Source organism: Limanda limanda, chromosome 9 (assembly GCF_963576545.1).
Source record: "Limanda limanda chromosome 9, fLimLim1.1, whole genome shotgun sequence".
NCBI classification, from domain to species: Eukaryota; Metazoa; Chordata; class Actinopteri; order Pleuronectiformes; family Pleuronectidae; genus Limanda; species Limanda limanda.
The window spans coordinates 19,199,964-19,226,163 of record NC_083644.1 but is presented as its reverse complement, the minus strand read 5'-3'; the positions used below and the strand labels follow the sequence as shown (position 1 = coordinate 19,226,163).

General features: G+C 43.5%; 3 protein-coding genes across 4 annotated transcripts; 2 read left to right on the top strand and 1 right to left on the bottom strand.

Moving 5' to 3' along the window:
• Positions 1 to 344: 344 nt before the first annotated feature.
• echdc2 (enoyl CoA hydratase domain containing 2) lies at positions 345 to 6,339 on the top strand. The gene is made up of 11 exons (XM_061077808.1): positions 345 to 710; positions 1,305 to 1,372; positions 1,463 to 1,550; positions 1,630 to 1,716; positions 1,821 to 1,913; positions 2,807 to 2,863; positions 2,959 to 3,021; positions 3,123 to 3,247; positions 4,502 to 4,552; positions 4,633 to 4,680; positions 4,890 to 6,339. Exons 1-11 carry the CDS (start codon positions 470 to 472, stop codon positions 4,965 to 4,967), a joined length of 999 nt encoding a protein of 332 aa, XP_060933791.1. The 5' UTR covers positions 345 to 469; the 3' UTR covers positions 4,968 to 6,339.
• zyg11 (zyg-11 family member, cell cycle regulator) lies at positions 5,282 to 14,986 on the bottom strand. Its single transcript, XM_061077806.1, has 18 exons — positions 14,599 to 14,986; positions 14,307 to 14,472; positions 13,310 to 13,521; positions 12,896 to 13,213; positions 12,682 to 12,795; positions 12,479 to 12,595; positions 12,257 to 12,397; positions 11,813 to 11,989; positions 10,876 to 10,940; positions 10,566 to 10,665; positions 9,794 to 9,844; positions 9,547 to 9,708; positions 9,350 to 9,397; positions 9,049 to 9,246; positions 8,889 to 8,941; positions 7,582 to 7,679; positions 7,263 to 7,463; positions 5,282 to 7,179 (listed from the first exon to the last, which is right to left on the bottom strand). The coding sequence occupies exons 1-17, from the start codon at positions 14,626 to 14,628 to the stop codon at positions 7,273 to 7,275; spliced, it is 2,241 nt and encodes a 746-aa protein (XP_060933789.1). The 5' UTR covers positions 14,629 to 14,986; the 3' UTR covers positions 5,282 to 7,179; positions 7,263 to 7,272.
• A 48-nt stretch (positions 14,987 to 15,034) lies between these two features.
• Positions 15,035 to 17,155, top strand: LOC133010281 (cytochrome c oxidase assembly factor 7). Of its 2 annotated transcripts, XM_061077805.1 has the most exons (4): positions 15,035 to 15,122; positions 15,227 to 15,421; positions 15,514 to 15,654; positions 16,494 to 17,155. In XM_061077805.1, exons 2-4 carry the CDS (start codon positions 15,316 to 15,318, stop codon positions 16,937 to 16,939), a joined length of 693 nt encoding a protein of 230 aa, XP_060933788.1. In that variant the 5' UTR covers positions 15,035 to 15,122; positions 15,227 to 15,315; the 3' UTR covers positions 16,940 to 17,155. The 2 variants fall into 2 exon arrangements, with proteins under 2 accessions (XP_060933788.1, XP_060933787.1); XM_061077804.1 differs by having other exon boundaries at positions 15,035 to 15,421.
• Positions 17,156 to 26,200: the final 9,045 nt, after the last annotated feature.

The following is a 26,200-nucleotide window of genomic DNA, read 5'->3' as shown; positions in this document are numbered from 1 at the left end:
GAAGTAAATGCAAAGTACTAACCAGGATAACTGCACTAACTATTTCTCCGCCGTTCAGTGTAAAGTCCTGTCAGTCATTCAACCCACAGTAACACAACCACGTGCCTGTAAATGTGTGTGAGTGTGTGTGTGTGTGAATGAGAAGAGGAAGGGTATCTTGAGAAAGTAGCAATGGATTTTCCACAATTGCAACACTTTCACTTTGAGTCTTGCTGAATGAAATAGAAACTTTGAGCAGTTAAAACTCCCTTTTATCAAAATACTATTGAACATGTCAGCCTCCCTGACAGCACACAGTGTGGCCGAGCTGTGGAGGATGGATTGATATCCTACCTTTTTGCTCTGTTCTGCGTCACTGCTGGTTCTTAACTCGCTCCTCCTCTGACCGGAAGAAACCTGCTCCAAACTTCCATTCTCTGTCACGCCGTCTTCCTCCTTGTGGAAGCGAAACACTGAAGCCTCCGACAACATGACGACGCTGCTCCGCAGAGTGCCCGGGCCCGGTGGTCCGTCGTGGCGGTGTCTGGCTGCAGTTCTGCGGGGAACGCACATCCGGACCGCCCGTCTGATTCAGCGGGACGGAGCGCGGATGCTGGCCGGGGTCAGGCTCCCTTTAGCGGGACACAGTGGCGCTCCCCGCCGCTGGCAGCACACGGAGGCGGCGGGTCCTGCAGAGGTGGATGTGAGGCGCTTAGAGGAGGGAGACGATGGTAGGGAGGAGGAAGAGTTCATGTTTTGTAAGATTGTTTCAATTCACTCTGACCAAAACGCCATGAGATGATCACACTAACCCAGTTTGACCCGTCTCCTGCAAATGTCAAATGTCTTTACTGTAGTCTGGTCTTTTTTATGGTCTAGCTCAGGTTAAACCTTCTGAAAAACAAATACATAATGAGAATGAATGCAGTAGAACCTCTTATATTGTCTAATTTGATGGGAGTAATTCAGAAAGAAGACAAATTAATAAATCTAGGAATAAACTCAATTGACTCCTTTAAAAGCTATTAAAGTGCCTGAGATTGATAGTGTGGTAATTGGCAACACTATGTGCCAAATTTCCAACATCTTAGGCAGCTCTGGCTAATGCTGCACCATAAAAAAAGCATCTCTTCGCTGCTATAAAAACTGTACTTGCCAGTGGCTGCAGAAGAAAGTAAAGAAGGATTGGAAAATAACTTAACTTTAAAGACCGTGGAGGCCCGATCCAGCATTTTCTGCAGAATCCGAGGCAGAGCAGATGCTGGTATTGGCACATCTCTATTGATCGTTGGCTTCTCTTCCTCCTGTTGCTTTCTTCTCCTCAGGAATCGTGGAGGTGGTGATGTGTCAACACAAGGCAAGAAATGCTCTGGGCCATGTGTTTGTGTCACAGGTGAGCAGACTTTTACATCGTACACACGCACACTCGCACACACACACACTCGCACACACACACTGAGACCAATGTGTCCTTTGAGTACAGATGAGGGAGCTGGTGTCCACTCTGTCCAATGACTCCTCGGTGCGTGTGGTCGTCTTCAGGAGTTTAGTCCCCAGGGTTTTCTGTGCAGGTACGTGACATCTGAAATATCTTTCACCTGCCGGGCATCTACATGCTTGATCCAATCCTTTCTGATTGCCCGTTTGTAGGTGCCGACCTGAAAGAGAGAGCTCTGATGAACAACTCTGAGTCGGACCTGTTCGTTCACAGCCTTCGTTCACTCATGACTCAGATCGGTAAGACACCAGATAGATGGTTGGATGATTGGTCTCTTCTTGGTGGTTCCCTGGATGTGTGTACACACGTGAACTGTCCTCTCTTTGTTTTGATGTCTGTGTAGCATCGTTGCCAATGCCAACCATCGCAGCCGTGGATGGCGTGGCCCTGGGAGGTGGACTGGAGCTCGCCCTGGCCTGTGACCTCCGCACTGCTGGTGAGTGACGGCTGAACCTTCACTTGTCATCCTAGATCCGGAGAGGCAGCTTCACGTGTGGATACCTTTTACAATTCTCTCTCGCTTCAGGTGACATTAATGGAGTTCGAGAGGCGATGTCGAGTCTGCTTCACAGCTGTCAAAGATCCAGTCATATTAGATCAGTGGCTGACTGACATTAGTATGGTGGAGAATAGAAACATCCCCCGGGACCGTTCCTCTTGACTAGACTGACACCTCCCTCATTCATTGTAGATTCAGACAGTGGCTCTCAACCTGGTCGTGCGCACAAGAGAATGATTCACAATGGAGAGAGTTAAGAAGTAATCTTCAAATCATCACATCATCCTGGCCCTGAAATCTGTTCTCTTTAAATATAGACGTGTATAGAATGTTTTAGCACTGAATACATCAAACACATAATAATCAACCCTTTACAAAAATTGGTCAATCATTACAAGCCCATCTTGGATTTGGAGGAGAAAAGCAGAACCTGACGCTTCTTATATTTCCTTGAATGGTGCATTTATTCAAACACACCTTAACACACAGGCTCAACACAAGTCTGTTGTCCTTCCTGACACGGTGACATTTGGAGACCCACTATTAATGATCGTCTGATGAGCTCAGGGACTAATGATAGCTGCACAGAGCCACACATCTGCTCAGCTGTTCATAGACGCTGAATCGGATTGGCTATATTAGGCCGATCGCCGATTGGCTGAGGGCTGACAAGCTAGGTGAGCAGGTGCTTGCGTCTGTTGCTCTGAAGGAGTCATCAGTCAGACTTTGTGCCGTCCCTATAGCTTAATGGCCCTTTGCTGCTCAGACCTTCAGCTGTCCTCTGTCCTCTGTCCTGTGTGTGTGTGTCTGTCTGTGTGTGTGTGTTACAGCATATTCGACACAGATGGGTCTGATTGAGACGACACGGGGGCTGCTCCCAGGGGCGGGTAAGACGAACAAAGGTCACAAGAATGAGTTGATTCTGAACCTGGAGACACAAAGTGGCTCTGGGAAGTTGACCTTGAGGTGGTTTGTCCTGCAGGGGGCAGTCAGCGGCTGCCCAGGACTGTCGGCATCGCTCTGGCCAAAGAGCTCATCTTCACAGGTGGTGATGCAGAAACGCTGACATGTTGCCCATAGGCACAGGATGCTTGTTGTGTAGCGAGGGCTTTTTGTGCATCATTCGCTCTCTCTCTCTGTTATCAGGTAAGCGTGTGGGGGGGCAGGCAGCGCTGGAGATGGGGCTCGTAAACAGAGCAGTGGAGCAGAACCAGACAGGAGATGCTGCCTACAGAGAGGCACTCAGCCTGGCCAGAGAGATACTGCCCCAGGTTAGAATACATGCACGCACGCACAGTCGTGTCTCCATGACTTCAGAGGACATTGACTTACATTGATTTCCTGGACACCTACTCTAACCTTAAACATAGTTCCTACTTGCCAAAACCTAACCCTTATCGTAACCTTAACCTAAACTTAACTTAAACCTAAACCAACCTTACGTAAACCTTGACCCACCCTAATCTAACAGAACTTGATCCTAAAACCAAACCTAATTTAAAGCTTAATCTAACCCTTAACTAAGCCATCATTTTTTTATTCCCCCACCGCTCGGATCCTGATGCATCCTCCTCCTCCTTTAGGAGTCGACCAGCTCTCTTTTCTCCCCCTCTTACTGCAACAATGACTCCTCTGCTTCTCGACCACCTCTTTTCATTCTGCCCTCCACTCTTTGTGATGTTGTCTTCCCGTCTTCCAACCTTCCCCTCTGTCCCTCTTGTCCCTCCTCTTTCCCCTTTCTCCAGGCTTCTGTCGTTCCATATTTATTTCACTCCAGTTCAGATGCCTGCAGTCAGGCAGGGCCAGAGTGGCAGCCAAGTGGAGAAATTGACCACAAATAGCCCACACAGACACACAAAGACACATGTTTGTGTGGGTTAAGTGACTGACAGGAGTTTGCAGTGAATGAAATAGAAATGGGATACAGGAGATAATATTCTGAGTGACGGTTTTGGCGTAAGGTGGAAACTCGGACCCGTTTTGTCAATATTTCTCACGGGAGAAATCACTTTTTAATTTAAGGGTACAGTAGGTAAGATTTAGGTTAAAGGGAATCTATTGGCTATTTTTGAACTGAATATAAAATAATCCCACTGATGCTTCATCTAAAGTGTATGAATTGTTGTCTTTTTCCTTGAATGTGCCCTTTATATTTAAATACTCTTTATTTACATCAGGTGTGGGTCCTCTCTACAGAGGCTGCCATTTTGACAGTAGCATAATCTGGAACAACTAAACACCTTTAGAGTTTTTAAGACAATTGAAGGCTACCACAGGTTCCCTTTCATCTTTAGAAGGGCTGATACAATAAATCAGAATTTTAATATTAGATTACATCCCAAAATCCAGTCTTGGTTTTGATCTGGATCCAGCCTTCAGAATTTATCTTTCTAAATACAGGCGTTTCAGTAAATGTCATTTGCATATTTATTGAATTTAATGGAGCCAGTACAATAGTCTCAACATGATTTCATATCAAACTTCTCACCCTCCGATGTGTTTGATGTTTCATTTGTGTTGCTCAGGCTCCTGTCGCCGTGCGAATGGCTAAACAAGCGCTGAACAGAGGCGTCGAGGTAAACAAATGACTCATGAATCACACCGTCCCATCATTTTTCATCAGTGACCAGGCCTACTGAAATCAAGTCTCTTACAGGTTGACATCACTACAGGGATGGCTATAGAAAGGATGTGCTATGCTCAGGTAAGACTCCCAGTGTGTATTCAATATGTGTTCATCAAAATTCTGGACGAATCATCGCCGCATGCATTAGTACACCACATAAATCGGTATAAACAGATGGACAGAATGAATTAAGGTTCAGCTGTGATGCTGAGTGTAAACCCCTCAGAGGCTGTCTGCAGTCGCATCATCATTGTCTGGTCGCTGTAACCTTTGCCCTCTCTTGTCAGGTCATCCCCACTCGGGACAGACAGGAAGGGATGGCAGCCTTCATAGAGAAGAGACCTCCACGCTACACTGGGGAATAGACTCGTCTCAGCTGTCATGTTTCTCTCTCACTCAGACGCACGCTTCTCTCCAGGACCTAACTGGGTTGGGTGAACATAGTCAAAACAATGTCTTATTCAGAATAGTGGGAATATTGCTGTCCAGGCCAACATAGTCTGTGTCAACACATTAGTTTAAGTTGGCTCGAGTAGTGACTTTCAGGATTAGACTGACAAATCACAACAGCATAATATGGCCGCCAAGATTTTTACCGTTTCCTCTGTATACTTTGATTTATAGGCAAAATCATCTCTGGAAGAGACTGCATTAAAAATTCAACACGTGTCATCTCCAGTTTATGGGAATGTACATTCTTTTATTTTTTCAAACTTGAAAACGTGACTCTCAGCAGCAACATGGCATCGTCATAGCAGACATACAGCATATTTAACTGGTTTGCATTTCCTATCAGATCATCTGAATTCAATTCTTGTTTTAAAAAAAACTGCCTTTCATCCGGGGAGGTGTTCAGGGGCTTAACAAAACAATCCATCACATCAGCAGGAGCAACGGAAGAGAACAAAAAACATGTTCTGTGTTATCTGCAGCTCTATTAACAAGGCCATATATCACTGAGCAGAGGAGCTGATGTGTGCTTTGCTCACTGATATTTTCGACTACCGGTTGTAGCCCAATATATTATATTTATTTCATCTTCTATAAAAGCATTGGGATCTGTCACTGTTGTTACTGCTGCAGCCAAGATCCATGTTGCCTTAAAATGATGAATTTAATGAGAACTTTCGTTGCATTAAGGGTTTGACAGCAGGTTGTAACAGTGACATTAGTTTGTTTTGCATTGAGAATGGATACAGGAGCCATGATGGAGGTGGGCGTCAGGGTCAGCTCTCACAGCACATTCTCTGGACGACAGAGATGAACCCGGTAAAATCCTGGAGGTGGACGAGTGGTTTCATAAAAGAGAAATAACTCTTAACCCCACTACCTCCCCTAACCCCCATCACAACTACCCCGCTCTTTGTTCTGCATGTTTCTCTTACTCGGAAACAAACAATGGAACATACAATAGAATAATTATCATGCAACCGGTGCAATCACTATTTCTCTCGTTTTTTCTAGTATGTACAAATGGCAAACAGTCTTTAAGATGCTGATACTTGTACAGACGTACATACACACATGCTCACAGAGAAGTGCTGTCTCTACAACACCTGGACTGGTTGGGAAGCACACCTAACATACTGATATATACACCAGTTTCTCAAAGAGAAAACAGCTGTCACTTAATTCACATCTGTACAACCTTCATGACTTTACTGACCACAGCATTATCCAGAGTTGACATTTGCACTTAAACCAGAAATAATTGTGTTTAGTTATTTTTCATTTCAATAAATCATGTGAGACCTACCCTGGTTCGTTTGATTTACAGCATCACTGGCTGGCTTGGGGATTCAACTGGCTTGGGGCTGCCAAATGCTCATAAAAGAAATAGCACTGCAGCTTCTTCAAGAGACATAACTTCTCTGTAATTTAGGTTTTCATCTGTAATGTCTGGAACATTTGAACCCACTGAACACACCCTCGGCAAGTGTCCTGTCACATCAAATCAAACGCATTAGCTGATAAAAAGACTGTGGCGGGGGGGGGTTTCAGTGAATGGGACACTGCTATAAACAAACAGGCAGGCATCTCGAAAATGAACAGTACAACAATTTGGACTAACTCCAGCATGCTCGAGCTCAAAGTGGCGTCATGCGTATATTTAATGAGCGGATGAATCAATTCAGACAGGCAGAGCCCTCAGTGACAGTACAGGGGGCTGCAGAGGGGCGAGAGGCTTGGATGAATTTTCAGTTCATAGGGTTCCTTGCTTTCCCAAACTGAGATTCGTCATGTTTTTGGTATGAAAATCATGATGCAGAAGTCACACTAACGACAGCGAGCACAAACAATGGCCTCATGAGATTTGAGCTTAACTGACCAACAGCTTATCATAATTACATTTTTTCATAAACATTGGCACAACAACACAAAGAAAATAAATAGGGTTAGTGTGTGCAAAGAGTTGCGTAGTGTCTCTTTCACCGCTCTGGGGATTTCTTGATGAAATATGTTTGTGTGATAGATACAAATACCACAGACAAGTACGCACACATACAGAAACCCCTTTAGTGGTGGCACCCCCCCTCCCTTTGAAGTGTCTCTTTCTTGGTCAGGGAGCTTTGTTTTCTGAAAGAAACAATGTGAAAAAATGAAAAATCCACAGCCAGTGTGCGATTAAATAGCAAATGAGCAGTTGTGTGCGTCTTTACCTCTGTGATGTTATTGGGGTGGTGGGCGTCGACTTGTGTGTGAGTGTGCTGGCTGGCCGGTACGAGCTCTGTGGCGCTGCAGGCTCTCCAGAATGCTCTCAGCCAGCAAGTTGACATCTTTGTGAGTCTGTGGGTTTGTGTGGACACGCTCCAGCTGCTGCAGGCCGCCCTCCTCCAACAACATGCTGCAGTAGCGGGCGGCTGCAGACACAAGGGTTAAAACAATATCACATGAGTGGCTTAGTTGGGCGGGTCAGTGAATGCGTTAACATAACAAAACTGAACATGCATATTAGAATGTACAGTATCTGTGCCTAACCGTTCTTGCTGCAGACGTGCTGCATGGCCCATGCTGCCCACAGCTGGACACCAGGGGTGTGAAAACACTCCAGAAGAGGGAAGAAGGGGTTAAAAGACCTGCGGAATCAGATAAAGTGATAAGTCGTTGGCTAAGGTTTTCACAATTGGCTGAAGTTTATACATATGCATAGAATCAATGATGTAGGTTCTGCATAGCTACATTCCCTTCACTGTAAACTGATGTGTACTTCCGTAGAAATGTGTTCACACTACACGCAACGCACATCACTCTGATGATTGGTCCACTTGGTTGCATTGCATTTCCTCCTACATCTTCCAATCACTAGTCAAGCACAGAAAACCAGCTTCACCCTCCTCTTGCCTCAGACAGTTCAGTGATTGAACACACCATCTCCTTACTGTTGTCAAACATATATTAACTTCAAAATGATCTGCTCTTTAGCGCCCGCCTATATTTGTATTGCACTAATGAACCTCAACACAGTGGCACAGACGCTCCACCCCCAACTAGCGTTTTAGTGGCACTTGGTGCTCACAATGGTTTAAGCCACTTAGCATGACTACAGTGCATTGACCAAATGCAAAAGTGTAAACTGGCCTTCGTAAGAGTGCTTGGGATATATTTAACACCAACTCACATAAACATTAGAAATATGAAGAAGAATTTGATGGCTTGTATTTTTTCAAGGTGCCCTTTTAAATATAATCTTTGGAATTTGCGCGGTAGAGATGCCCTAGAATTCTCCTCCCACTTGAGCTATTAAATTAATGAAGTCTAGCATTGTCTCTGCAAGAAGGACGAAAGTTTGGATAGACTTTCAACCTTCCGAAGACAACTTGAACAACTTATTTTGCAAAGTTGACCATAGGTTTTCATAAACTGTTCCAAGCAGACACAAATTTAGATTTTTTCCAATAATTTCTTAAAACAAATTATACAGACTTGATATAGGTAATAAATCCTTCCTTTGTAAAGTATGGGCCTACTTGACCATATGCAATCATATTATTTCCTTTTATTATTATTAGTACACTCTCTGTTCTTTATCTGTCTGTTTGGAATGGGCTGCTTGTTCGGCCTTTGTTGTTGCTGCTTGCAGATTTCTATCCTAAATTGTAAAAGTGACCTGCAGTAAATGAGCCTTAGCAAGTAAAGACAAGCTGCCGGACTCCGTCTACAGAACACTCAAGCTGCACCACCTCTGCGGCACAAAGAGCTGTTCACCTAATTCGAGATATGCAAGCCACATGCAGACAGAGAGTGATTTCTGGAATTGTTCGGTAGATTTAGAAGCTGCTGCTCACCTGTATGCTACCATTTCACACTCTGGTGGGGGCCACTTCATAATGACATCATGCTGGAGAGACACACAAATACACACACCATAAATAAACTTATACAAAATATTTGGGCACAGTATCTATGAGCATAAATTGAGTACATGTTTGTGTAGCTCATTCCCACCAGTTGCTCCAGCAGCGAAGACCGAAGATCTGCGCTGAGCGTCCAGGCCTCCTTTCCTCGTGACGTCAGATGTGCCAGGATGCCTGCGGCAAAGTAGCTGACCTCCACCTCTGAGCTGTGCAGCAGAGTGCTGATGTGGGCCAGGAACCCCTGCACCATCAGCTCTTCGTGCAGCTCCCCGACCTCTGCTATGTTGTTCTACACAAACAAAAGCCGAAAGGGGAATAATAATGTCTCACAAATTTTAAATGTATTCAGCTTTTAGTTTTTCTGAGGGGTAAAAACAGAGCAGTGAACTCACCAGTAAACCGAGAACCTTCTGCTGAATAGAAGACTCATTGGGGAAGGACTGCAGGGATGGAAACAAAACAACAGTGAGTCAGCCTGCCCCTAAGGCATTCATACCTGAGCGGGACATGATGTGATGATAGGCTGATAAGGTAATCTGTTCTAAGTTGTTAAGTTCATTTACATGCGCGTGTCGACATGTCTATGTACCTCTAGAACTTTAATAAACAGGTCCAGCCCCTGGTTCTCGATGAAATGGCGGCAGGTTGTTGGTGACTCATCCGTGAGGTTCCAGAGTGCGCTCAGCGTAAATTTGAGGGTGGCATCCACCACGCCCTGAGTGGCCTTCTGACGCACAATGTGGAGCAGTTGCTGCAGGGAAGGGAGAGATATTATTATTTCCTTTTTTGGTAAATTAGTGCGGTAAAAGAGAACAAAGGTGAGAGGAGAATCTTACCTTCACTATGAACAGCTCTGCTCCTAGCTGAGCTGTTTGTTCTGTGGACAACTGGAGAGAGCACACATTCTAATGTTTAAAACTTAGAAATGGGCAATGAAAGAATAAAGTGAAACATTGACAGGACACTTTTAGAATGGCTCTGGTTCCTTAAGTCAATTTCCCATTAATTTTATCCATTGACGTTTACGAAAATCCTTCTAAAAATAGTTCTATGTCTGGTACCAGGCAGACCAGCTATGAGATGATCAGTGGCCATTAAATGTTTGATTAATAACTGTGTACATAACTGTTTTAAGAGTGAAGGAACTACGCATGCAAATTAACCCTTTCCTACAACATCCAGTTCATTTATTCTGGAATTTAACCTGATTCTGGGGATTTACACTCATTTGGACTCTTTTCCTCATCTTAAAAAACAAAACAAAAAACACGGCATGTTAGAAATGAAATCCTGATTGCTCTGTGGTAAACGCTATGAAATAGGGTTAGGGTTATTTTCGCAGTTGTTTTGGAAACATAGTAACAGCAAGCTCTACCAATCACAGCATTCACTATTTTACCTGAGGATTCTGGGTAGTGCAGTACTTCCCTTTGACATTACGAATTAAAACGTTTTCATTTAAATAACGCAGTGGATATCATACAAACTTGTGGCTTGTGGTGAGTCTACCTACCTTTATTTAAATCATTTTTTATAAATTAAGGGATTTTAACTTCCGGAACCACACTTTTGAGCCATATAAGTGATATAATACAACATGAACTGAACCTTAGCAGCCAGTATGGAAATAATAGCCACCGCCATCCTCTGCATATTCTGGTCTTCATGGTTGCAGAGCCACTGCATCACTAATTTGGCAGCTTCAAACCTTTAAAAAACAGAAAAACAAAGATCAAAACATATTTACTGTAAACACACTATTCCTTTAATAGAGAAGCTGTTACATTATGGCCTGTCAATCATTTTATGTTCTGGTTTCCTGCTTTGCTTCCACTGATGCATATTCACTGTTTCAAGCTTTTACATATCTGTTTAAATTAGTTTGTAACCATACTACTACAAAATGTGTAATTCACACCTGTTGAATGGAACTTCCTGCAAGATGCGGTCACTGCACAGGGACAGCAGGCAGTTCTTCTGCAGCTGTAAACACAGGAACCAAATTGGAGATCAGTGTCTGATCTGCAGGCTCAGTAAAACATGGAGACAGAATGTATCTCTTACGTCTAAATTGGAGGCTGTATGGTCCAAAAATTTGTCTCAAGTCTTATGTTACCATCATATGTTCAGTTCTCCTTGTGCCACCTTGATATAATTGCTTCAACAAAATATTTAAAAAAAATATATATATTTATATACATTTGCTTTTCTGAAGACTTGTTTCTCCAAACTAAAAGGCAGCTGCTTCTTTAGCTATAGGAAGTTACTAAACACATTTTGTCACAATTTACATCAATAGTAGACAGTTTTTTGATAAAAAATATGTTGCTGATAGTTGATTTGAACTGAGGATGCCCCAAAAATACAACTTCCACAATGGAGGTTAAGTTTATTGACTCTGTCCATTGGTTGGTTTGTTGATTTTTCAGCAGGGTTATGCAAAAAGTACTCAACAGATTTCTACAACACTTAGTGGAGGAATCCAGACAAAGGGGCAAAGGTTATACTTTCTTAAACGAGGCGAGATACTGAGTTTTATGCAGTTTTAACCAATTTCTCAGAAAAAAATGTATGGATCTTAAAAGAAAAAAATTAATCAGGGCCTTGGAAGAACGCACTCAACTGAGTGTCATTCAAAATATCACATTTCATCCATTGGAATAATTCCTCCATGGACAGTCGTATGCCCTTTTTTAATAAGTTCCCTCTGCTTTTAAACCGTATCAGGTGAAAGGGACTTGCTAAATGCAGTCATTGTTATTACAGATTGTTTTTGTTTATCGTCACCTGGTTGGCTAGGTTAACCCTAACCCTAACAATGTGCAACCATGACAACGATGCAGGCATGACAGTACCTGCTGGTGGTTTGGGAAAGTCCTCATGGCCTCCAGTAAGAGCTGAGTGACAGTGCTCAAGAGTCGGACTGGCATCCCTGCTGCCAGGTCCTGCTTTGTCAGGTTGAATACACAGGCACTTGCTGCCAGCTGCACATTCAGAGTGGCAGGATGATTCTTCATACCCAAAACTACCAACTAGAAAATAAAAACAAGAGAAAAAGAAAGTAATACTGTGTTGGTGAGAGTAATGAGGAGCTTGAAGTGTACAGAGCTGTAGTCGGGATGTAAGACTTTGACAAGACTTTGACATAAACTTGGAAACCTGGATGACACTTAAATGACTGTTGGTAAAAATATATTATTATTATTATTATCTGACATTATTGATGAAGCAAAAAAATACCAGTCTTAATTGAATGAGAAAAAAATACTTAATTTCTAAATATAATTAAGTTGGTTCACCTTTAGGATGTCAGGCCGTGGTTTCTCCATGACATGGGTCAAACTGAACAGATGAAATAGAGCTTCTCTCACAAAACCTTCCCTCTCACTGTAGCGGCGCAGGGCCTCACAAATCTGGGTCTCATTGGCTTCGCCTGTGACCTGTTGACACGCAAAAAGATTGTTTAGCGGACCCTAATTCCTATGTACAGCTATCAGTGTTGATGTACACATCAATACTACCTTCAGATTTCCTTCTCCAGAGAGGAAGTCAGCAAAACCAGCATCTGTGGCCAGAAGTCCCACAAAGGTCATCCCCGGCCTCTCATCAACAAATGCTTTAATGGCTGCATCTGTAACCTGCAACAATTTACACATGTAAAACATTAGCGCTTGATGATTGCCATCATACTCAAGCACTCAGAGACAAATGCAAACATAAATACCTGTTTCCTCCCCGACACATCCAGGGACACGAGGTCAGGCAGGATTCCCGGCTGTCCAAGCAGCTGACAAGCCACATCAGAGGTAAACTGCTTATCATCACTGATGTCCAGGTGCTGAACACAAACAAGCAAACGTGACTTTGGGAATCTTTGCGACAATATTCTTTTAAATAACCACATACAACCTTATTTGAAAGAAGACCCTTCCACTCACTTGCAATACATCCAGCTGGCGTATGAGTTCCAGCAGCTGAGCAGTGCTCATTTCCAGCCTCTTCAGCTGGTGCAGTGTCAGTGAACGCAGCCGATCCTTCAGGCCCAGCAGTGGAGTGAGGTTGGTGATTGAGGTGTTGGAGATATCGAGGCTCTCTAATCGAGGCAGGGAACAAACGTCGACCAGCCCAGAGTCATAGACGTCTACATTGGCTAGAGAGAGTGAGCGGAGGCCCGGGAGGGAGCTGAAGCGATACCGGATTGGTTCCTCCAGAGAGGACATGGTGAGACCTGTTAAGCCAAGACGCTGGAGCGAGTCCTGCAGGGTGTTTGAGAAAAGGAGTAAACAACAAGTTATCATTTTAACATGGAGCGAGGAAAAAAACGAACAAGTTAACATACTCTCGCTCTTTACCTGACAGTATTTATTGGAGGCCAGTCCCTGTAGGATATCATGAATAGTGAGGTCTGCATTGACCCTGGCAGCATCCAGCTCCAGCAGTCTGTGGGGACAGAGAGCTTTCTGGAATGCCTCGGCAGAGATACGCGCTGTGCGGATGCAGGCCCGTCTCAGCCGCAGGTATTCAGAGTTCCGAAATACACCCACTGTGCTGTCGTTCAACAGACCTGTAGAATAATGACATCAAGTCAAATGAAATCTTTGGCTCGATTTGCAGGACCGATCAGGACTGAGCTCTGCACTACAGTACCTAGATTTCCACGATCGAAGTATTGGTGAGAACATACCATCAGATAAAGGCTCTTTTCAGACCTGGTATTAACAACTGTCCTTACAGATCTGATCACAGGGGGTCAACTCTAGGTTCGTCTGTTCACACCTGGAATTAGAATGCATCCTGGGTGCGTGTCCTGTGACCACTTGTGATTAGATCTCACTTCCCTGCTATACATGTAAATGATCCCAGCTGCCATTTGTGTGAATAAAGAACACATTTGTTGTTTTTGTTGTTGTTGTTTGGATTTAAAAGGTTAGAGGACGTGAGCTGAATATGCAGTCTCAGTCCTTATTTTATATTATATACGTGGACCTGGACACATTTGCATTCACAGAGACCCACACCTCTGAATGTGGTCAGAGTGATCATATCTCCGGACACATAATGATGTACTTACTGCTGACCACTTGTGATCAAATCACTCCAGATGGATGTTAATACAAGGTGTGAACTGTGTCTAAGTGGCTTGCTAATTTCACACATTTTTCCCTTTTTCTTTTAGGGGAATAGAAACTGTTGAGACACTGATGGGCTAAATTCTTTTATTTTAAAACCCAGTAATGGATCAGCTTGGTATGTGACTGTTCAAGAATTGAAGGATGCAGTTACTGTGGTGGGACTCAGCCATGACCAGCTCTGTCTGTCCAGCAGTGTCTTTCAGAGAACCAGGTTTACCTTCAGTGGCCATCTTGGCCAGCAGCTGGTCTGCCAGCTCCTGTGGGAAGAGCACCGCCTCCCTGAAGCACAGGGAGCCGTCCGGCCGCTTCATGGAGAAGCAGTCCAGGTTCTGGCTCACATAGGTCAGACACAGGTCTGTCAGAGCCGGGGGGGATGACTCGGTCTAAAAACAGAACAATGCTATTGTTAGCTTCTGTGGCTGTTTTCAATTGACAGTAACAGCCCATATACTAATTGCTTTCTACAGGAATGACATGAGCACAACGTAACGTCAAACGGCAAAACTTACCGTGTGTAGGAAACCGCAGGCCGTCGTCATATTTGAAAGAGTACAATCTAGATAAACGAACTCTAGATTTAGCTTATGAAAAGGAGACTGGTGTGTTTGTCAGCACCGCTTCACTTGCTAGCCGTGCTGCGGCTCCGCGTCCAGCCCGACGCTGTGAGAACCTGTTAGCGGCGGAGCAGCCAGCTAGCTCACTTGTTTTCGCCTCCGCTGTGGAAAGTCACTCCGCGAGCAAACATGTCGACAGGAAGCAGTTGTGTCAGAATTCATGTTCGAGAGATATCGACTAATCGCTGCAGGTGACCGAAGCTCTGGAATCGAGGAACCGGGGGGAAGAAAGTTTCAGTTTCACAGGTATTTTCTATTTTTGTCGAGACAGACGATAAACACAGGTCACAGCACCGGAAGTACATTCTGAAAGGGGGCCGGGCTACGGAAGCCTGTAAAGTCGGATTATGAAACCAGGAAGACACATGGACTTGTCCCTCTTTTGGATTCAAGCGCAACCTAACATATGAGGATCTTTGGTGAGCGTCTATAACAAACTTACCTCTGACTGTAATGATTTCTGATGAGGTGTTTATTGTGAGGAAACGCTTTTCGAACATCGCTTCTGAACTCGCTCACCAAGGTCACAAGTAGCAGTGGATGTGGCGAGAGCTCAGCCTGCAACACATGCGATTTCTCTGAGGGTTAACACGCAGAGGTGTCGGCGGAAACATGGCGGGACTTGTGGACTTTAAGGACGAGAAGGAGGTGAAGGAGTTTCTGGACAACCTGGGGACGGAGTACAGCTTCCAGTGCTACAAAGAGAAAGACCCTGAAGGTAACACGACCTGCGCTGTTCACAGATCAGTGGTGCTGAAACTCAGCTGGAGGTTGAACTGTGCCATCACTGACCTGCTTTCTTCCTCTCAGGGTGTCAGAGGCTGGCAGACTACCTGGATGGGGTGAAGAAGAACCATGAGGCTGCAGCTCAGGTGCTCAAACACAACTGTGAAACTCATGGACATGGAGAGAGCTGCTACAAGCTGGGGGCTTACCATATCACAGGGAAAGGTACGACAGCAGTGTGGCTTACTGCCTCCATTATCTACCCTCTCTGTTGTGTCAGACATACACTTAGAAGTTCAAAACTTAACTTCATAAAGTCACTGGTGGGGATATACAAAATTATGATACGATATATGAGGAAGAAATTGTAAGTGCTGTACTTGCTTGTATGTATTGGCCTAATATTATGACATTGAGTAGTACATTTTGATCAACTATTTTATGGCTGTACAAAAGTTAGTGGTTAAAGTGCAAGATAAAGTGGTCGAGGCAAAAATTATTGCAAATATTAGCTGTTTAATATGAATAATCTGTCTGTACATCCATTCATCCATCCATCGACCTTTGGCCATTGCTTGGTCTGCTTTTTCATTTTTTGGTTTTACTTTCAACACTTCAAGATGAAATGTTGAACGTAAATAAGTTTCATATTATGATTATTATTTTTAATAATTATTTTTTCATGAATCTTATCCTGTAAGGGTCGGGTGAGAAGTGGGTTTATATGTCTTTGGCGTTTGGGAGGAGGCCGGAGTACCTAATTCAAATTGTATGTGTATAACCCATAATCACAAGTCTCACTGTGTCTTGTAGGGCTTAATCTGTAAAGGTGCAACATCCTCTGTCCTTAACCTTAACACTATTAATAATGATTATAAAAATAGTATGTGAACACATCAATAGCTATTTTAAATTATTTAATCTTCTTTCTATTTAGATCTTTATATACATTTTTATAGTACTTTATCTTTTATTTAATGTGACTCAATTATTATGGAAGGGAGGGGTTTAAACACTTTTACATCACTCTGCATCACTGTCATTCTCCTGAATCTTTTCACCAGGTGGAGTGACCGAGTGCCTGAAAACTGCCTACTCTCTCTTTCTGCGCTCTTGCAATGCCGGAGGAAAGAAGTCTAGAGATGCCTGTCACAATGTGGGCCTGTTAGCCCATGATGGACGAGCTATGGAGGGAGGACCCGACCTTACGGCAGCACGCCAGTACTATGAGAAGGCCTGTGCTGCTGGCTTCGCTCCCTCGTGCTTCAACCTCAGCGCGATGTTCATCGAGGGCAATTCCAAAGGATTAGAGCCAGACATGACTCAAGCTTTGAAGTTTGCTCAAAGGGCTTGTGAGCTGGGACATGTGTGGGGCTGCGCCAACGCAAGTCGCATGTACAAACTTGGGGAAGGTACAGAGAAGGATGAGAAGAAAGCAGAGGACCTGAAGAATCGAGCGAAGGAGCTTCACTCTTCAGAGAAGGAGAGGCAGCTCAAGTTTGGGGAGTGAATGTGACACTCTTGGTTATGTCATTGTGGTGGAGGTGTTCAAAGGTTGGAGGTGATCTGATGTTAGTTAAAAAGCCACATGGTCAAATGGGTGTCAGCCCACCTTCGCAGTCTATAGACCATGAAATTCAGGGAGTGACAAGTGTGGCCACTTGAATATGAATTTAAGTTCATAAAATGTGTTCAAGAGTTATAAAAGTAATAAAATGAATTTGGATTAAAATGCAATAATGTGTTATTCAATCCACTATAGAGAAGGTGACTGTGTGTTTATTTCTCATCTTATTTGTCAGCAGGATTACACTAATCTACTTTACTACTTTCCACAAAACTTGGATGGGGCCTTGGCCTGAGAAGAACCAAGTAAAATATGGGACGGATGTGAAATAAGGGCCGAAACCAGGATGACTTTATTTTCTCCACTTTATTCAGTCGTAATTTATGACAAATAATTGAAGTTACCAGACCACTTCCTTTTGTCCTTTTGTATTTCTTATAAAAGAACTAGGCAATCATGCTGGAGCAGATTTAACTGTCTTTATAGAAGGGTACTCTTCTCAGCCACTGTACATAGAACATATAGAGCTACAAACCTGTCACTACCAATGATGTGTAGCTGAGATCATATTTATTTAGAAAGGGAAAATGGCTGAGGTGTATCTCTCATAGTTTTATAGTGTTAACAAACAAGTATGACATATTTCACATATGTTTTATGACTAATTGTTTAGGTCATCAGCCCACTTCCTATATCTTTTATATTTCTACCAAAAGAACGAGACAATCAGGTGTAGGATTGTTCAGCCTTGTCTACGGTATTTATTCTACCAAGGGACGCTTGTCTGTGACTTTTAGTATAGAAATAACAATACATAAGCTAAAAGTCTAAACTATAGCTTTAAACCCCATTGGTTATCATGTATCAGCCTTCATGCAGGACTGTGTAGTACATCAAGTGTATTTGCTATTAGCACAGGGTATGTTATGTAGAAATCAGTTTCATTTTATTCAAGCATAGAAATTGACAAACTTATGGATCATTGCAGTGTGGCCTCAAGTTGTAAAGCTCTAAAATCAAAACTCCATCAATGGTGTCCAAATGCTATCAGAACAAAATTTTGAATTGTTTTAATTGATAGTGACATATTTAATTGATGTATTTGGCAAGTCATATAAAATCCACTGGCAAAATACCTGAGCTTGAGGTACAATGTTGTAGAATTGCCTATCCAATGCACATGTGTAGAACTGTAGCCATGGTAATAGTGGGTCGGATTCTTTAATGCCCAAAGCCAAGTTTAAAGTCTGTTGTATAGTGTAAACAATTCTATAGGAGGTACGTTGGTCGTTCAAATTAATTAAAGCATACACAAATGTTTATAAGACAGTATGATGTTTCTTTATTTCTCTGCAACCCCACCTCTTGACCTAATAATATTAATAATAAAGTCACAGGAGCTGCTGGGTGCACTAAGGTACTTTCACCCCTAGGAGGAGTCACAATCAAGGACATGAACTTTGCGCCCTTTTTAACTGTCACGGCGCGCGTCCCCCTGGGGTCACTACAATAACCTGAGGTAAGCTTTCTGTCTGTCCTGAACTCTTTGTTATATCAGAAGTGTGGACACACCGGGGACACGCACACGTAATCCATCTGTATATAAAGACGTGCACGGAGCCGGGCGGCGTCAGGGTGATGGGCTGACTGGTCGGGAAGCTCCGCCCGCCCGCCGCGCGTCTCCTCAGCCCTCACTCAAAACAGAGGACAGCTGTTGCGACGCGCATCGTCGTGTCCAGAGCCTCGAGCCTGTCCCCCCGTCTTCTCCTCCCACGTGTCCGCCGGACTACCAGCAGAAGACCGAGGACCACGGCCCCCCCTCCGGTGAGTCCCCGAGCAGCACGACGCGGACCCTTGTTATCGTATGCAACGTCGTTTTTAGAGAAATCCCTCCGCAGCCGTCCATGTAGCTAGCTAACGAGCCTGTAAGCCCCCCGCGCACGGGTTTGGGTGTGTTTGTTTTTGTACGCAGGGTACCCCCCGTATAAATCAGGCATCCATCCGGAGGAGGGGATGCGAGAGAAACGACGAGCCGATGCAGGGGCTGCTGCGAGTGTAGCGGGGTGCTGTGATGTGTGTGTCAGCCATTATTCATGTCCTCCTCCACCCACGTGAAGACACAGTCCCCGCACACCGAGCACTTTGATACACCGCTCGCAATAAATCATGCGCTCCCTCGCCGAGCTAACGCTGTGAGCTAACTAGCGGTGCCGCTAACGCAGGAGCCACAGGGGTGAGTTAGCATGTGAGCTAACATGTTGTGACGCCCCTGGTGCAGTCTGGCTGTGTTCACTCGAGTCACCGCACAGCTGGCCTGTGTTCGGGGACACGGGGGGTTCGTGTCGACCCGTTTCCTTGCTGCTAGCCCCGCGGAGCTCATGTAGCAGCCCTAGCCACTGCAGGCTCCGGGCTCATTGGCGGTGAACCCCCTGCACGGTCCCCCTCCAGGGAGTGTTTTGGGTGTGGCGTGGGTTCACCCACGAACAATACTGTGTACGGGCTATCTAGTCTCAGAAGGAGCACCGAGGCCGTGTCGTGTGGCTGCTGTGTGTGTCTAGTGACCTGCAGTTTTCGACCAATATGGCCTAAAATGACTGAAAAGAGGGGGACTTTTAGAGCTTGAGAAGGAGAGGACTCCCTTCCAGGCTCAGCTGGTAGGTGTTTATTGAATTCACATTTCTCTAACACCACTCAACGAGTCACTGTGCCTCTTAACTATCTACCTCCTCGGATGTAGGCTTAATGTTTGGATCCACGATATCAGTTCAAACTGGAATGACACAGAGCTCCACTAGGGCTCAAAATCCTCCTATGAAACCTGGTTTAAGTTCACTACATTTTTATTTGGATCTGGAGTAAAATAAGCATAAATAAAGGGATCCATGAATGATTCTCTGAGAAATCAAAAACCAAAAGTATACTAGTGAAAAGTGCCCTCGACCAATGTTAAAGAAAGTGGGTACGAAATCCTGCATGTGCATCCTTTACAAGGATCAGCACAAACATGTAATGGGTTCTTCCCTCGCCCATGTCCCACCCTGCCGCCAAGTTTCACTGAAATCATTTCAGCTTCATTGTGAAATCTTGCTAAAGAAATGGACAAGTGTGAAAACATACCCTCCATTGCGGAGGTTGTAAGAGATTTGTGACCTTATTCTTTTACATCTAACCAGTAAAAGATCATACAGACCTAACATTGATCAATCTTAAGCTTCTATCACAGATCAAATGAAGCTGTGTGGCTCCTCTACTGATAAATGAATCTGCGACAGAGGTCTTATAGCAGTAGCAAGAGTTGCATGTTAATTTGTTAGCCAAGGAGTATTTGAAGATATACACAAAGTTATCTGTGTTTAACAGAACGAAACGGACCCACACATGAGAGTGATGCACTTCAATAGTTATCAAGCAGATACAGATTTAATCTGAAATCACTGCTTGTTCACTATTAGCCATTTCTTTCTCTATTAAACCCTCCTTCTACTCAGCCCTGCTGCCCAACACACTCAGTGTCCTGTATGTCGTTGCTTTCCCGATTTAAAACGACTCTAAGGAATGTTCCATATCGATATTTAGTATGGCTGTGTGGAGCTGCTGTTCTCAACACTTAACATATGACCCACAGGTCACCGGTTCAGACTCATGACTTGCATGCCTTTACAGTGCCGTGTTGTGTCATGCAGGGAAGGCGGATACAATCTCATTTGGCTCCAGCGGTCTCCTTCAATAGTTGAATAGATACCGGATTTGTTTATTCATTAGTAAGTGTTTGAGATTGCAGTCATACCAGTTCTGTAAGCATTGTATGATTGAGTGGTCAGATAATACTATAGTTAAAGTTTAGCCCTGAATAGGAGATGAAACATAAAGCCTTCCCAGGGTTGGTGGTCCATATGTCCGTAAAGGAATCTGTTTGGAATTCCTTTTGGTTTTTACTTCATCTAATTCAGACCCTGAGAATGCTGGGATGGGCTATAAATTATCAGTGAAAGCCTCGTCTGCAGGTCAGTGGGTGCAAGGGCTTAGGTTTTAATCCAATAAAATATGGTTGATTCAGTATTCAGTGTGGAGATTTGCAGTATGGGACTTGAGCAACAAATGAACGATCTTACGCCCATTTACGAATGCTGCATTGAAATATAATTTTTCTCAAACAAAAACCTCAGGTTGCAAACTAACTGTTGCTTGCCGATAGATTGTGAGCCCCTGGATGTTTTATTGAAGCTCACCTGTTTAGGGAGTTATTTGTCTTTAATTACACCCCTTTGTCTATAACACACTCATCTACAGCTAAGTGCCTTGTCTTTTCAAGGATGTACGTCAACAGCTCATAATTCAAACGTGGTCATGTTGTATTCAGAGGGAGAAAATCATTCAGACGATAACGTGTTTTATAAATGCAGCTTCAATTTTCCATCTATGAAGGATATCAACTCCCTCAGCGTCATTTGAGATCTATAGTGACTTTTAAGAAACGGTTCCCTCGGTAACTCTTCATTCCACCTCCATCTTCGGAGCTTGGCTAATCCCAGAGATGCCTTGTGTACGTGGGCCCATCTGTTCAGCTCTGGGGTGTAGCTGCTCTGACCAAGGCCTGCAAATGTGATTAGTTAGAGATTACATCTGTGTGTGTGTGTGTGTGTGAAATGAAACTCCCCTCACAGAATCAGAGCTGTGTGTTTTTGGGGGAAAGGTCTAAATTGCTACGGGCTTTTGCGTCATCGGGTTCAGCCCCTTGTGTTTCGCAGGGTATGTTTCCCTGCTCTGCATTACATCATGTTCACTCCACAGTTTATATAAAACCCTCCTTCAACCAGTAATCTTGTATCCTCCCTCCTGGGTCCTATACATATTCTGGAGGCGTTTTTGGTCTGCAGCAAGTTTTTTTTCTCTGTGTGACCTCCTATCGGTGCTTTTACTCAGTTGCCAAGGTAACTTGATGCATTTGTCTGGCACGTCCATGCAGCACAGATGGAACTGCGAAGTCACATTTCGTAACATTCTTCCTGATACCTTCCCACCCTGGATTCTGTCACAATGAGAACAAATGCAAAGTTGGTTATCTTTGTAATTTTCTGCTCATATTTTGGTGTTGGCTCTACAAAGCCATCACTAACACAACTTGGTCTAATATAATGGGTCCCTGCGCCTGACAAGTTGTTTTTAAACACTGATAATGTTATGGCATACAGTTGTTTGATAAAGACTTTTTATATATGAGGTGTCTCTCGTTGCTGGCAGTTGGTTGAAGTAGGTGTTGTGGATGTGAGCTTAGGTAGCACCTGATTAGCTGACTGTGTGCATGACCATGTGTGAGAAGGAGATAAATGACACGGATAATGCACGTCCTAGCATTTACGTAAGAGATCCGAGTGGCAAGCTCTACTTGAGCAATATGCTGCTTTTTCTTTGTCCACAGAGGAACATTTGAGGAAGTAGTGCAAAACTGCCTCTTCTTATTGTCTATTTACCGGGTGGTTCCTCCAGTGTTGTAATCAAAGCCCTTCTGAAGGGGAAGTTGATGCCACAGAGAGCAGCCAGACACAAACAGTGTTGAAACAGATACTGTACATGGTGTCACTCGTGACTGATTGCTGAATCAAACCCTGTTAATTACACACCACAATAATGTGAGTGGTGGCAGGAGGTCTATAGCTCTGAGGACGTGAAGGAGTTAAACTACTAGTGGGAGAGGACTCGCACATGAAGGGCTACACAGCAAGGGAACCACTGCACAACTTTGTATCCCTTAGTCCTCTGTTGTCAATCTCCTTTGTGGTTGTTTTGCTCTCAGTTTATTTTCACTTTGCTTTCTTGTTGGGAGTAGGACCTTAAGCTATTACATTCCACAATGCTATGTCTGCTTAAAGGGATAGTTCACTGAAAAATTCACTCGTTATCCATCCTCCAATATGCCGATGCAGGGGTGGGTGAATTGTGTGAGTCCACAAAACACTTCTGGAGTCTCAAGGGTAAACGGCGTTGCAGCCTGATTCAATATAATTGAAGTCAATCGGGTCCACTCAGACGCGATTAAACATAACATGCCTCCACACTGCTCGTGCGTAGTCATCTAAGTTTCCGCAAGCCCCGACATTCATATTTAACTTGAAACGGCATCATTTAATCCAAGTTTTTAGCCTAAATGTCCTCTAATAGCCTCCTCTGAGCCACATTCATGTACACACGGGAACAAAGGAAAACGCACACACACACACACACACACTCTAGCTCCAAGGGCATGTGTGGGTTGCATGTTCGTATGGCAAGTTTTAGGCTTAAAGCGTGGTGTAAATGACATTGTTTCAAGTCGAATATGAATGTCGTGCATAATGAGGGAATTTTCATTTACCTGTGGGTTTCACTCCATCTCATTTTTAGGCTGTAACCCTAACCATGTGTTGACATCAGAGAGGAAACAATGTTCAAATTAAATTTCACACAAAGTGTTTTGTGAGTGTGTCCATCTTATGTGTGAGATGCAGACTTGAAACTAGCTGTGCAAATAAAATCTTTTATGAATTCGTTGCCACTACTACTTCAAAATTTGGTTTCATTGAATCTGATTTAAAATCTTAATTTTTATGGTGACTTGTAATACTATATACAAATTTACATTTTAAATGGTTTCTGTATAGCCTTCATGGTGAAATGTGATATTTTGAATTATTATATTTCCTGTTTGTTGTAAAAATATAAGATAATCAGATGAATTGTCTCATCAAAAAAAACTATGGATGAATCCATAACAAATAATTTGTTGTCGCCTCAGATTAATCCCCTGATGACATGAATTGCTTTCACCAAACCACAAGCCCCCACTTCCTGCTTCCTCCTCCCTTGTACTTGCTTTTGGGGGTCTTTTTAAAATGTCGTACTAATATGGTTGTCAACTTTCAGTTCCAATAACAAAACAATGCTTCTTTCAAAGTAACCCTTATTTAGAATATATATGCTGTTAAACGAAAAAGCCTTTTCTATCACTCAAATGAATCATTCGCCTCCAACACATCAGTATAACTTTGTCTTAACATACACAAGCTACACAAATCAATTTCTAAGTGCATTATATTCAGGAATATTGTGATTTAAACATTTTGAGTACAGAGCAAAACAAATGTTAGGCAACATTTTGTGCTTTGAGAGTTTCTGAAAGTTGAGAAGGACCTACGATTGGTTATTCCATTAGAAGTTGGGTTTGTTTTCTAGCCCTACTTATAAGCAATAAGCATGTCATGGTTTTATGTGGCTGTGCTGACCAAGCTGTCCTTATCCCACCGTAACCTTATCAGTCATCATTGCTCTTTCACTGCAATTGCTCTCCACACAGCCTTTTAACTGTTTACCTTTGAAAGTTGATGTCGACTCGTTTTTTTTAATGTGCAGCTATAAACAGGATTTGGTATCATATATTTTTTCTGGAGATATATAAACATTAAATATCAAAATATACCTCAGATTCCAAACAGATCCTATCAAAGTAAAAACATGGCTTTGTTTTGAGCAGATTGTGTCCTGGCTATTTGTTATGCTTACAAGGGGTAATGTTTCGACCAACTGGTTTAACTCTAATTCCTGCCTGTCCACATCCTAGATGATTATCTTACAATGTCTTTCATCTGCATCCCTGTCCATGTGCGCTTTTGAAATGTAAGTATTTAAGGGGATTTGGTGATGAGATGGGTGCCAAACTAGAGACTAGTGACCATAAAGTTTAAACAGTATAGCATAGTAAAAAACTCCCAGCATGGGTAATTTCCATTATTTAAAAAAGGTTGGACATCACACCTAAGTGCTATAATAGTAGGGAAAACCCCGGTCAGGTTGGAAGTGTTTGGGGTTAGCAGGCCAGGGGTCAAATGTGTGTTTAGGGACACATTTGTAGTAAAGGGCCCAGCCCCTCAGGCATGCAGAATGCCAGCTATGAGGGTCTTGTTCCACCTGACACTTTCAGGCTGAACCTCCTGTCATGTGGTCATTTCTCCGCATACATCAACCATCAGAAGTTTCATATTTGGACCAAATGTTCAAAGCAAGGTTACCATGGTCAGCTGATTTGTAAATTAGGTTTTGTCTTAGTAACATAACCATTAACGTGAGCAGAAAAGTTGTCTTCTAGCAGAACAGTGGTCTGGCAGTTCATGTGATTTGGGGATGCAGCTTTGATGAGAGGGCAGGTGGGGTGGGATGTACTTAGGGCTGGGCGATATGGGAAAAAATGTTATCACGATATGTTTTTCCATATTGATCGATCTAGATTCTTAACACGATATGTAGTTTTTGATCAGTTTCCTGAAGCCGTCCCTCTCCACTGTGCTCAGGGGCATCATATCTGTAGCTAAGCAATAAGTAATAGCGCTCGTTATATTTTTTCCCCGCTTCGATTGTTTTCATATGCAAAACACGACTGGATGGACTGTTGTTTTGGTAACATAGCATCGCTAACGTTAGCGATGCTAACGGGAGACGTAGTGGTCTTGCCTGTCTCTTTGTTTGGTGTCGTGCAAACTTGAGCCCCAGAGTCAAACTCTCTGTGTAATCACTGGGATGGTGCCGTCTCAGGTGATTGAAAAGGTTTGTGGTGTTTCCCGTCCTGGCTGGTACCGACCGCCGGCTTCGTCTGCTCCTCGTCCTTTTAGCCGTATCCAAACCACGTCCACACAACTGACGTCGCGTTACGCTTTTTTTCGAAAATGTCTTCGGTTCCGGGTGATGTAGGGATGTCGCTCTCACATTCGGCATTATTTTCGCTGTCCTCGACTTCAGTTTCACTCATTTCTTCAACTTCGTTCTCTCTTGTTGTCTCTCTCGCAACTGCAGCAGCTCTCACGATGGGAAGGGGGCGTGTCGTGTCCTGCAGACGGCGGCCGGCAGACTCCGACACTGTTGTTGCGCTTACTTTTGCCACGTGAGATCGAATACATGTCACGAGGAGATAATCAAAATCGATCAAAATTTTATCGCGATCCCGAATCGGGATCGAAAAATCGCCCAGCCCTAGATGTACTGTAGCATATTTTCAAAGTATAGCCTGCTCTTGTTTGCCTTTCCAGGATAACCAACCCTAGCTTTTTAACTGGGTGTACCAAATTAGAAAGGAGCAAATAGGTTTGTTTTCAAACTTAAATTCTAAACCGTGTGGAAGAAGCTATTGTAGGGCCCTATGAAATCTGTTTGTTTTTTTCCAAATTCCGTTTTGTTTTT

Coding starts and splice junctions, on each gene's coding strand:
- echdc2 (XM_061077808.1), top strand. CDS start 470: ATGACGACGCTGCTCCGCAGAGTGCCCGGGCCCGGTGGTCCGTCGTGG. Junction 1,914..2,806: donor CTGTGACCTCCGCACTGCTG/GTGAGTGACGGC, acceptor TGTGTGTTACAG/CATATTCGACACAGATGGGT. Junction 3,248..4,501: donor CCAGAGAGATACTGCCCCAG/GTTAGAATACAT, acceptor TGTGTTGCTCAG/GCTCCTGTCGCCGTGCGAAT.
- zyg11 (XM_061077806.1), bottom strand. CDS start 14,628: ATGACGACGGCCTGCGGTTTCCTACACACG. Junction 9,845..10,565: donor TTTCCATACTGGCTGCTAAG/GTTCAGTTCATG, acceptor TGCTCTCTCCAG/TTGTCCACAGAACAAACAGC. Junction 9,709..9,793: donor CAGAGCTGTTCATAGTGAAG/GTAAGATTCTCC, acceptor CCTTCCCTGCAG/CAACTGCTCCACATTGTGCG.
- LOC133010281 (XM_061077805.1), top strand. CDS start 15,316: ATGGCGGGACTTGTGGACTTTAAGGACGAGAAGGAGGTGAAGGAGTTT. Junction 15,422..15,513: donor CAAAGAGAAAGACCCTGAAG/GTAACACGACCT, acceptor TCTTCCTCTCAG/GGTGTCAGAGGCTGGCAGAC. Junction 15,655..16,493: donor TTACCATATCACAGGGAAAG/GTACGACAGCAG, acceptor TCTTTTCACCAG/GTGGAGTGACCGAGTGCCTG.